The sequence below is a fragment of the Sinocyclocheilus rhinocerous genome, unplaced genomic scaffold (assembly GCF_001515625.1).
Source record: "Sinocyclocheilus rhinocerous isolate Xijiao unplaced genomic scaffold, SAMN03320098_v1.1 scaffold1233, whole genome shotgun sequence".
NCBI lineage: Eukaryota > Metazoa > Chordata > Actinopteri > Cypriniformes > Cyprinidae > Sinocyclocheilus > Sinocyclocheilus rhinocerous.
In genome coordinates this window covers 183,637-194,602 of record NW_015639524.1, presented here as the reverse complement: position 1 = coordinate 194,602, position 10,966 = coordinate 183,637, and the positions used below count along the sequence as shown (strand labels likewise).

Sequence of the window (10,966 nt, the reverse complement as noted above, 5' to 3'; positions counted from 1 at the left end):
TTTTATGGAGATGACATGATTACTCTGAGCTGTTTACAAAGCTCCGCTGCTTTTTAATTAGCTATTCTATGTAAATATGCGCTAGAGGGCCATCTTTGACCATTGCCCCTAGCAGCTTTTTGTCGTGCTTCTCCATTTATCAGGGCTGCGACTCCGCAATTGGATACTATTATGCGCGTCTCGTGTTTATAAGAGCAAAACATTCTGATTGGCTAGTAATGTTAGTTTAGTTGAGAGTGAAAGCTGTGCTCCTCTCATACCATTGGTAGGCGAACTCATGGACTCGAAAGTGATATCAACAAGATTTTTTGTTTTTTTTAATGTAGGACTATTTTTTTCCCGCAGCCAAACGCTGCACGCCAGAGATCCGGCACGGTGCTGGAGAACTTTAAGCCCTGAATATTTCATGTTCATGCATTTAGCTTGCAAGTGGAACAATATACAAGAATATTTAATAAATAAACAAATAATAAACGGGCGCTTTGTTCTGGGGTTTTGAGTTCAGTTTAGTTTCTAGCTCTAAATGTGTTTACTCCTCATACAACAACATTTCATTACGGTCATGCCTTTTCGATCTCCCTGTGATTAAACATGTGCGACATGATAAATTCATAAATATTCTTGCTGGATGCCACTAACCTGAACTCGTTTTAATAAAATGTAAACAGGTTATGAAGCGTCAAGTCCCCGGATGTTTATAGGGACATGCAGCATATTGAGCGCATTTCCCACCAGCGACGTACGAAATGACTCTGTGACAGTCTGGGTAGGTTTCTACTTGAGTACAGCCTCTCGGTCCCTCATCTCATTATCCACGCATGGAGAGAGTGGATTAGAGCTGGCACTGTCTCCCTTTCACATTTACCCAACATTCATTTGCAAAGATTTACAGTGGCAGACATATGGTAGAGTCTACCCTTGATCTGGGCATTTTAAAATGCAAGGCCACTACGAGGGCGGCCACTTGCGCAGACATGTGCGTCGTTTGCACATGCAACAACTTGAAACCCCTTTGAAATGGCAACATAAAGCCTCTGAGCCGGCTAGCAGCTAACTGCAAGAGCGTGTCTGTGTGTGTGTGTGAGGGAGAGATAGCATGTGTGCGCTTCTTCTCTAGGAAGCCGCTCTTGGCTTTGGGCTGTCACAGTGTGTTTGATGCTCTCTCATCAGTATGCTCCATCCTGTGAACAGACTCAGGCTTCCCTCTCTAGCTTTAACACTCCAGAATTGTGCAGAGGGCGCCAACGGCCTGGTGACGTTTCACTTTACAGCGTGATTAAACGATGTTTAAATCCATTTGATTTTAATATTTGGCCACATGCAGAAACTTTTATTTTGAAATCGCGATTTACAATATATGGCATATTTAGACATAGGTTGATGTATTCTCCTGTGTTGGCAAAGGTTTATAAATGATTTGCGTTACTATTACGTTAAATCTAGTGAGATAATGCACACTGTTTTTCCAGATGAACGTTAAGCAATTCAAATTCACGGCATAAACCGAGGAAGAGTTTAGCCCCTTTCACACAAACAGTATTTACTGGTAAATTACCGGTAAGTTACCATTAATAGATCATGTGTGAACAGGACCTTTTCAAAAATCCCGGTAAATTTGTTCTGGCAATCATATCGTTTTATGAAGATGACATGATTATTCTGAGCTGTTTACAAAGCTCCGCTGCTTTTTAATTAGCTATTCTATGTAAATATGCGCTAGAGGGCCATCTTTGACCATTGCCCCTAGCAGCTTTTTGTTTTAACCGCCCCCCCCGGAGTCGTGTGGGGCATTTTTTATGATGGATGGACGCATTTTATTGGACTTCTATTGGATATGTAATATCAGTACTCCCGCTCTCTCTCTTTGCATGTGTGAGAAACACAGTGCTAACAGCAAAGCGACGCAGAGTCGTGCGCCTTCACACTAGAGTTTACGGTACGTCAAATACCTCAGGGATGGCCAGTATTTCAGATACATGTATTTAAAATACAAAATACTTTTTTGTATTTTCTATTTTAAAGCCTTTGAAAAAATAAAAATGTAATTTGTGTGCATTTTTCCACACAGCATTTTGTATTTAAATACATTTTTCCACACAGTATATTGTATTTGTATTTTAAATAAATTTTCATGTATTTGTGCCCATCTCTGAAATACAGGTATGCTGCGCATCCATTGAGATGAATTGAAAAATAGTTCAGATTGCTTGACGAAGAGCGAAACTCTCAAGCGCTCAGTCAAGAGTGTTCAGCGAGTGAAAACGGTTGCTACAAAAGATAATGTGTTGCAACTTTCATCTTTCATGCCATCTTTTCATGCAAATGAGAGTATCAGCCTCACGATTATCTATGAATATGATCTGCTAGGGATGCTTAGGATCATGTTCACCTGTGGTATGTCTTCTTCCTGCGTAACACTGACAAAGTTCTCAAACATAGCAACCATGGATGGAGCCGCGATGACATGACAGTTCACCAGGTCACTGAGAAAGCGCACCTGCAGTGCACATGATGAATTAAACCATCAAATCGTTGTGATGCATTTTTTATTTTTTTTATAAATGCTAAACAGCACAAACCAAGTAAACGGCCTCAGAGTAAAGGTTTGATTTTAGTGTCTCCTTAAGTTGTCGGATCATGGCCTCCACAAACTCTCCTCCAAAGTTGTAGTTGCGAGCGTTGAGAAGTCCCACTAGTGTTGTGTACACCGTCAACTTCTCCGGCAAAAGCCTTGCACTGTGCAAAACAAACAGAATGTGTTATATACAACATCCGTTGCATACTGAGATTCACTTTTGAAGCATTGCACATTTGCATATTTAAAGTGCAGGTCGCTTACACAGCACATAAGATGCGCAGGATTTTGCCTTTATAATTAGGAAGATCCGCCTCCAGGACACCAGCAAGACCCTCCAAATTGCTCTCTAAGGAGGACGTACTCTGGAAGAATATGCATTAATCAGTTAATATGTCTACAATAAAATGAACTTCTGCATGATTAGTAAGCTGTGCAAGACTATACCTTCTCTCCCACTCGACATATCAGCGACTCCAGGCGGTCTTCAATCTCAATGGGTTCAGACGTCCTCCTGCGTTTGTGAGGCTGGGAGCCGGCTGGAATGAAAAACTCAAGAATATGAGTCTTAAATGTAAACTTTTAGCTAACTTTGAAATTGGCCATGTATATAATATCCTCTAACAAGGCTGTATGTAGATTTTCAAACTGACACAGAGTAGAACATTTCTTTTAATCAAAGTGGACAGTGTGATCAGCCAATGTTGACAATACAAAAACAGACAAATAACTAAAGTAACTAAAATCAAGCATAAATTTGTCCTTTCTAACATGCATGACAACACAATTAGCTGGGTTCTTTAGTGCAGTTTTGAGAATGCCTTATTGCAATGAGGTTGTAGAATAAAAGATAACTGTTATGCTAAATAAAAGTAATATGACCGTTTTAAAAAGTGCAATGAAATAGTATTAAATAGTGCAAAGTATAAGCAGTTAAAAAGTGCTTGCTTTTGTCAAAAAAAAAAAAAAAAGAAATCTAAAATGAACGTTAATAAAATGAATAAACCAATCGTCCTAATAGTATAATGTCCTAAAGAGACTTGCATTCTGTCCTAAATTATTATAATCAAATTCAAAGTGCTTTGTTTATCTGGAAGCTTTCTATCTGCTCAAAAAGTAACGTTAACATTTAATTGTTTACTTGGGGCTTTTTTTAATGCAAATGCACTTAATGCAAATAAACAGACTATTTACATATGTCAATTACTGCACCCTTCGACTGCCACATTGTCAGAAAGTCATTCATTTGCAATCATAAGAGTAATCAAACACACAATATGAAAATGACATGAACACATCTCTATCAACGTGCATGCTAACATGCTAACCCACTCACCATCACCCTCATCGCTGTGCCTTCGCCTCGACATTTCTCAAATTAAATATTCAGACCGTTGAAATAGTATGGAAAAAACACTAAGCATACACTTTTTGGAACTGTTTTATAGCCACTGAATTGTGTCCAGTAAAGCTTGCAGCTTTGAATGGTAACAGCCGTTAGCCACACTAGAAAAATAAAAGCGGTTGATTTAAGGGCAACACATCCGGGTTAACAGCTGCGTCAACGGAAACACGTGTATTGTTGCGACACGGGGTGAGAAGTCTGATTCATCACCGAGAATCGGTTCTCTCGAGAAGTTCGTTTTCAAACAATTCAGTGATTCTTTTACGCCACTATTTAGGCTAATGATCCCTGCTATGCTGTAAAACTCCGTTTTGCTGAGGAACATTTTGTTTATTTTATTTTTGTAGTTATTTTTTCTCTTTTTTTATTGTTTTGCAAGTAGTTTACTTATGCTTATATTTGTACGTTTAATGTTTGCAATTGAACGGAAGTGTATCATATTAATTATTATTTCAGAGTAAAAAACACGCTTTAAAGTTGCTGTTTTAATAAGTGTGTCAGTCAAACCGTCCCAGTTCAGTTTGTTGCAGCTACAATTTACCTGATAAAAAGTCATTTAGAATCGGATTCAATGAAAAGATCCGAGTCAAAAGAATGATTCGTTCGCGAATCGGACACCGGTAGAAGCGACTCATTTTATCTCCGAGTCCACAAGCCGTGAATGCACGTTTAGTTTTCTTGTGTTCAATTTTATTTTATTAACCTGCCAGTAGTGTTTAATAAACCGGTCAAGCATTAACGACATAAATTGCATGAAAATAGGTTAAACTTCTTTATATGATGGTTTTTAGGATGGCGTTTAGTTTTTTAATTATTGGACTGTGAACTGTGATAGGTAATAGTTGGTTTTCTCTCCTAAACAATTATTGGAGAGCAATATCACAATTATAATGGCAAGTATGCTTGTTGATTTGGATGTTGAGAGTCTTGGTTCAGAGGTCCATAAAGCAGACAAACCTGACTTTTCAGCAGCAAGGAAACTGTACTCTCATGTCAAGAAAAGGGTGAGTACGATGATCATTTAAAGTCAAGTTTATTGATATCATGATGATTGTAGTGTTTAATAGCAGTACTTTTCCCACGGTGTTTAGACGTTTGCGAAATTTGTGGCATCCAAGAAAGTTCCTCCAACCTGTGAAAACAGCTCACCAGCTCTTTGGCACTGCTGTGGACAGTCATTCAGAGAGTCATCATCAGTCCACAAACATGTTGCCAACAGCCATGCCAGTGAGATTCACCAGCTGACCACTGAGATGCTGGATGTGATGCTTCATCACCAGACTCACAGTGAGGAAGAGTCCAGTAATGAAGAATCAACAGATGTATCATCCTGGATCCCTGATGCAAGCCATGTCCCAGAGGATGACCTTATCAAGTAGGTGCATTGCATGTTTCTAATATCATCTGCTCTGCTTATATGAAGACTAATGATAGTTTGCATGGAGTTTCTCTGTTTTAGGGGTCCAGGTGAGGTTCTGCTGTATTACTGCTACTGTCAGTTAAATGATCCTCAGATCATTTGTCAGTGGCAGAAAGAGCTTTGTTTAAAACTTAAACTAACAGGCAAGGTAAATAAAAGCAACCACACGTCACTAATAAAATTTGTTCAAGACTTTTATGGCAATTTTACTGGATAAAAGTTGTTCCTCCCCAGGTACGAGTGGCTACTGAAGGTATCAATGGTACAGTTGGTGGCACCAAAACAGCCACTAGTCTTTACATCAAGACAATGTTGTCACATCCAACCTTCAAAATAATGCAAGTACAGGATTTCAAGGTAAAATATCTGTGCCAAAAAGTGCAATGAAATAGTATTAAATAGTGCAAAGTATAAGCAGTTAAAAAGTGCTTGCTTTTGTCAAAAAAAAAAAAAAAAGAAATCTAAAATGAACGTTAATAAAATGAATAAACCAATCGTCCTAATAGTATAATGTCCTAAAGAGACTTGCATTCTGTCCTAAATTATTATAATCAAATTCAAAGTGCTTTGTTTATCTGGAAGCTTTCTATCTGCTCAAAAAGTAACGTTAACATTTAATTGTTTACTTGGGGCTTTTTTTAATGCAAATGCACTTAATGCAAATAAACAGACTATTTACATATGTCAATTACTGCACCCTTCGACTGCCACATTGTCAGAAAGTCATTCATTTGCAATCATAAGAGTAATCAAACACACAATATGAAAATGACATGAACACATCTCTATCAACGTGCATGCTAACATGCTAACCCACTCACCATCACCCTCATCGCTGTGCCTTCGCCTCGACATTTCTCAAATTAAATATTCAGACCGTTGAAATAGTATGGAAAAAACACTAAGCATACACTTTTTGGAACTGTTTTATAGCCACTGAATTGTGTCCAGTAAAGCTTGCAGCTTTGAATGGTAACAGCCGTTAGCCACACAACAGATAAGATGCACAAAATGAATTCAAGCAATGCTCATAATAACCAGAGACCTCATCTTAGTGGTGCTTAGAGATTAAGATAATGTGGTTTAGAGCAGTGGACTGGAATTGAGAACCACTGGTTTAGAGGAATGTGTCTTGCTCTGAGTATGAGGGTGACCGACAATTAAAATGGCATATGTTTGTCAGGAAAGAGAAAGAATAATACTTAAAGCTGCAGTCCGTAAGTTTTGCCTCTTTGTCGCCATCTCTGTTTGAAAACCTGGAATTGCAGCTGTGTGCGGAATTATCTAGCTTGCGTGGGTTGTGCGGCGGCGCGGCTCCAGCAAAAACCTACCCGTACCACTCAAATTAGAAAACATTATTATAAGCTAACCGTTGTGAATCGGGCTAAAGTAAGGCGATAGTTTTGAACACTGGCTGGTTATGTACTTGCTCAAATATTGATTTCGGATCATTTTTAACCAAAAAAAGTTATGGACTGCAGCTTTAATTTAACCAACTTTAAAGTTTTTGGCACTTCAGGTAAAGGGAGATGTTAAAGACAAAAGATGTTTAGGGGGCTGAGATGAAAGATGGAGTCTGAATCCCCCATAAATAGTGTCTAAAATCACCTCTGCTCTTCACTGACTTTTTCTCAGAAAAGTGAAGGAGGTGCAGAGTGCTTTTCTGATCTGAAGGTTGGTGTTTACAAAGAAATTGTCCCTATGGGTGTAGATCCGGATATCATTTCCTACACATTGGCTGGTAAGAGAAACACCTACAACTGGCTTGATACATAGTACTATTGTTTATTCAGTGTGCCTTTTTAAATATATTCAAAAGCTGGGGGTTAGATGTTTTTTGATTAATTAATACTTTCATTTAGTAAAGATGCATGAAATTGATCAAAAGTGACAGTAAATACATTTATAATGTCTATTGTAGATTTCAAACGCTGTTCTTTTGAACTTTCTATTAATCAAAAATGGTGCTCAGTTTTGGTCAGCATGAGAGACCTCTTTCTTACTGACCCCAAACTGTTTAGTGGTTGTGTATATTAATCTATCGTATTCATGCAAATGGTGTACTTCAAAAAGGAATACACTTGGAACCAGAGGAATTTCACAAAGAAGTGAAGGCGTTTGTGGAGAATCAGTCCTCGGACAAAGATACAATACTTCTGGACTGCAGAAACTTCTATGAGAGCAAAATTGTAAGTAGTTTGAAAGTCAGTGATGCCAGAACTGTATGTACATTACAGCCAATAGTTCAGTATGTTCTCAGGGTCAGTTCAATCAATGTTTGGCCCCCGACATCCGGAAATTCAGCTACTTCCCAGACTACGTGGATAAAAATTTGGATCTCTTCCGGGACAAAAAGGTTCTGATGTACTGCACAGGAGGCATCCGCTGTGAGCGAGGCTCGGCTTATCTCGGGTCAAAAGTAAGTCTGAATGGAAAAAAATTACATATCTTTGTAATGCCATTCTCAAATGTGAATATTATTCTTCAGAATGTATGCAAGGAGGTGTACCAGCTGAAAGGAGGCATTCACAAATACTTGGAGCAGTTCCCCGATGGCTTCTACCGTGGTAAACTCTTTGTGTTTGATGAACGTTATGCCATCTCATTCAACAAGGATGTAATTTCAGGTGTGTATTCATGCAAGTTTTTCAAAAATGATTGTATGGAGTGACAAACTTAACATTTACTTCTCCTTTCCCCAGAGTGCAGATACTGTAGTTGCCCGTGGGATCAATATCAGCTGTGCTCCACAGACTTCTGCTGCCAGCTGGTTCTGTCGTGCACCACCTGCAGAGAGTGTGGCCTGATGGCCTGCTGTCCTGTGTGCCAAGCCAAAGAGCAAAACCACAACGACGTCTCCTCCGATGGGCTTTCTCACCGAGAGGAATGCGAATGCACAATGTCACGGCCCAGAATCCCCAAAGATACACTGACAAACTCGATGAGTTGAAAATCATCTTAGATGGCCTATAACTTTGTGTGATTTTAAGTCTGCAAACTTTTTAAAAACTGTTGTACCAATTCAGTCATGATTTTAAAAACGGGACAATGCAAATCTTCAATAAATTACAAATCATTCTCATTCTTAATTTTATTTGACATTCAAAATCTTACATATATGAATGGGACGGGTTAATTTGTACAACAATAATCAGGTCATTCAACTCAAACTATACACAGACACTGTACACACAGGTGATGTACATATACACACAAAGACAAAAACTTAAAAATGTAATTACATATTATTTCCTTGAACTTGAGATCAAATTAATAAAAATAAAAAAAAACACAAAAACTGTCATGGTAGTCATTCTTTGAGAGAACAGCATGTAAAGCTTCAATTAAATAGTTTCCCGGTGGTTTTGGCAATGTACAAGTTTCCGGCATCTGCAAAGAAGTGAATAGCAAAACATTTAATTCATTCACAAAATGAAAGATGTTTGTGCACTTTGCTTATTATGTAAAAAGGCTGATCTGCTAACCTGCATTGTAAAGAAACGATTGTACCCTACTGCCAGTGATAGTTGAGGTACCAGATGGTATCGTTGCTCAGTACTGGTCCAAACAACGGATTCAGCTGTGATAGAATAGCAATCAGCCAGCTGAAACATAACCAAAAGTAGAGAGTGAACAACATGACAGTCACGAGAAAATATTGCCAAGAGACTGAATTCAGGATCACAATTAATGTAGCAGCAAAATATTTGGTATGCACTGCCTCCCAGTGGCTATTAGAGAACAAACACTATCATATTTCTTCAAAATAATAAATAATTCACATCAAAGTGGGACAGTTCAGTGCGATTATGAGCTTATTTAACACATTTTACATTTGTAAAATATTATTTGTAAACTTATTATCTGAAACTGGAGTAAACTGCACATGAAATGGCCTGTATGTGGTTTATTTCTTTTCTAATCAATACTGGAGTTGCCCAAAGGCGTGTTTGACTTTCAGCTGATACAGAATAGAACAATCTCTTTATTTTACCACATTAAGCAGCAGCTATTACTATAAAGTCTCTCTAGATATGTGTAACAAATAATTTAAAGACAATGTAACGTTACTTACAAAAGGTAGCAACAGACTGCAGTTAGTACCAGCATAGTCACAATGACTCTGAAGGGCAAAAAATAGAGATATGCAACAACTTCTTATGAATAAATAACACATAGCTATAAATAGCATGTATTATAAATAAACATACATAGAAACGTGTTTCTTTAAATCACCCTCGTCAACTTGGCACAGTCACATGATCCAGACATTCATATATTCATTCTACAACTAAAACTGAACAAACACATTTGCTTTTCATTTGTACTAAATACATTACATTTGAATTTAATGTATTTCCTACTGTCACACAAGTCAAATCCCAAACTTTATTTTATTGTGACGCTCAGTTGTTGGCTTTCGTAACGTAAAGTCTTCCTGAACGAAACAAAAACGATAAACTGTATTGTTTAAGAACACTTCTTTGTTAATAAAGTCTTTGGCGTTATAACATTTCAAATACAACGATAATTATAAGTTCATACAGATGGTTTAGTACAGTAAACTTTCGTTTTAGGAAATGCTAATGTTGCTCACCCTCGATTCGGTCCTTTTGGAATAAACCAGGGAATAACTCCACCAATAAGACCCCAAAACAAAGTCATAACTGACATAGCTATCACAAACGTTGTGGCCGCCATGATATTTCTTTGTAGTTCGAGGATTATAAACTTATTTTCTCTAAAATAAACTTCGTAGACTCCACAGCGTTTGCGCCCAGCACTGCTGTGTGGACGGTGACGGTCATGTGACTCCTCGGGCCCTCAACAGAACAGACATATGACTGATGTCTCACCTCTTCCTCTGCACTCACATCTGACTAAATATACAGCTTTCTTTTGATACTGCAAAACTTTTGGTTTGGTACACAAAGTGCATTTTGCAGGGTATGTGCCCTGCATATATTTAATCTACTCTAGAGTCACATGAAACCTCTTCACCTGAATGAATTATTTAAAATGTCATCAGCTGACTGCTTGTATTGTTAAAACCAATTAGTGCAGCAAAGCAAAACAGGGTTATTACAGTTAACTAAAACCATAAAAAAACATTCTCGTTGCTTGAAATAAATATTACCTGAAAAAAAAACTTTAAATTACTTCAGCTTTAATTTAGTTTGCACTAAAACTTCAAATTACTTAAGCTTTAATTTAGTTTGCACTAAATCGGAAATATTTTAAAATTTAACTAGACATAAAAAAAAAATAATAGAAAAAAAAAACTAAAAACTTTAAAGGAGACATATTATGCCCCTTTTTACAATATGTAATATAAGTCTCTGGTGTCCCCAGAATGTGTCTGTGAAGTTTCAGCTCAAAATACTTCACAGATCATTTATTAAGGGGCGGTAATATTATAATGAGATCCCTTTGCCACTTCACCAAGGGAGCGAAATCTGACGGTCCCTTTTTTTCAGACGCTTGCAGAAAAAGGCTTACGAAAACAAAGTTACTGGGTTAATCTTTTTCACGTTTCCTTGGTTGGTAGATGCACCGGGGACCTGAT

The 10,966-nt window shown here is 37.7% G+C and overlaps 2 protein-coding genes across 2 annotated transcripts in view; one reads left to right on the top strand and one right to left on the bottom strand.

The window, feature by feature from the left end:
- The window catches only part of LOC107751343 (nuclear cap-binding protein subunit 1-like), a 16,814-nt gene extending 12,679 nt beyond the window's left edge, over positions 1-4,135 (bottom strand). The window contains exons 1-5 of the mRNA XM_016567038.1: positions 3,912-4,135; positions 3,023-3,114; positions 2,840-2,940; positions 2,580-2,736; positions 2,390-2,497 (exon numbers count right to left, since the gene is read on the bottom strand). Of these exons, the coding sequence (XP_016422524.1) occupies positions 2,390-2,497; positions 2,580-2,736; positions 2,840-2,940; positions 3,023-3,114; positions 3,912-3,945 (492 nt within the window). The 5' untranslated portion in view covers positions 3,946-4,135. The remainder of the gene's footprint in view (positions 1-2,389; positions 2,498-2,579; positions 2,737-2,839; positions 2,941-3,022; positions 3,115-3,911) is intronic.
- A 444-nt stretch (positions 4,136-4,579) lies between these two features.
- Positions 4,580-8,789, top strand: LOC107751327 (thiosulfate sulfurtransferase/rhodanese-like domain-containing protein 2). The gene is made up of 9 exons (XM_016567008.1): positions 4,580-4,984; positions 5,072-5,355; positions 5,440-5,548; positions 5,635-5,757; positions 7,036-7,141; positions 7,474-7,589; positions 7,661-7,819; positions 7,889-8,027; positions 8,103-8,789. The coding sequence occupies exons 1-9, from the start codon at positions 4,871-4,873 to the stop codon at positions 8,348-8,350; spliced, it is 1,398 nt and encodes a 465-aa protein (XP_016422494.1). The 5' UTR covers positions 4,580-4,870; the 3' UTR covers positions 8,351-8,789.
- The last annotated feature ends 2,177 nt before the right edge of the window (positions 8,790-10,966 follow it).

What these genes read in the sequence shown, in the direction of transcription:
- LOC107751327 (XM_016567008.1), top strand. Translation starts at nt 4,871, where the DNA reads ATGGCAAGTATGCTTGTTGATTTGGATGTTGAGAGTCTTGGTTCAGAG. An exon ending in CCAGAGGATGACCTTATCAA is followed by an intron (nt 5,356 to 5,439) that starts GTAGGTGCATTG and finishes TCTCTGTTTTAG; the next exon opens with GGGTCCAGGTGAGGTTCTGC. An exon ending in CATTTCCTACACATTGGCTG is followed by an intron (nt 7,142 to 7,473) that starts GTAAGAGAAACA and finishes TACTTCAAAAAG; the next exon opens with GAATACACTTGGAACCAGAG.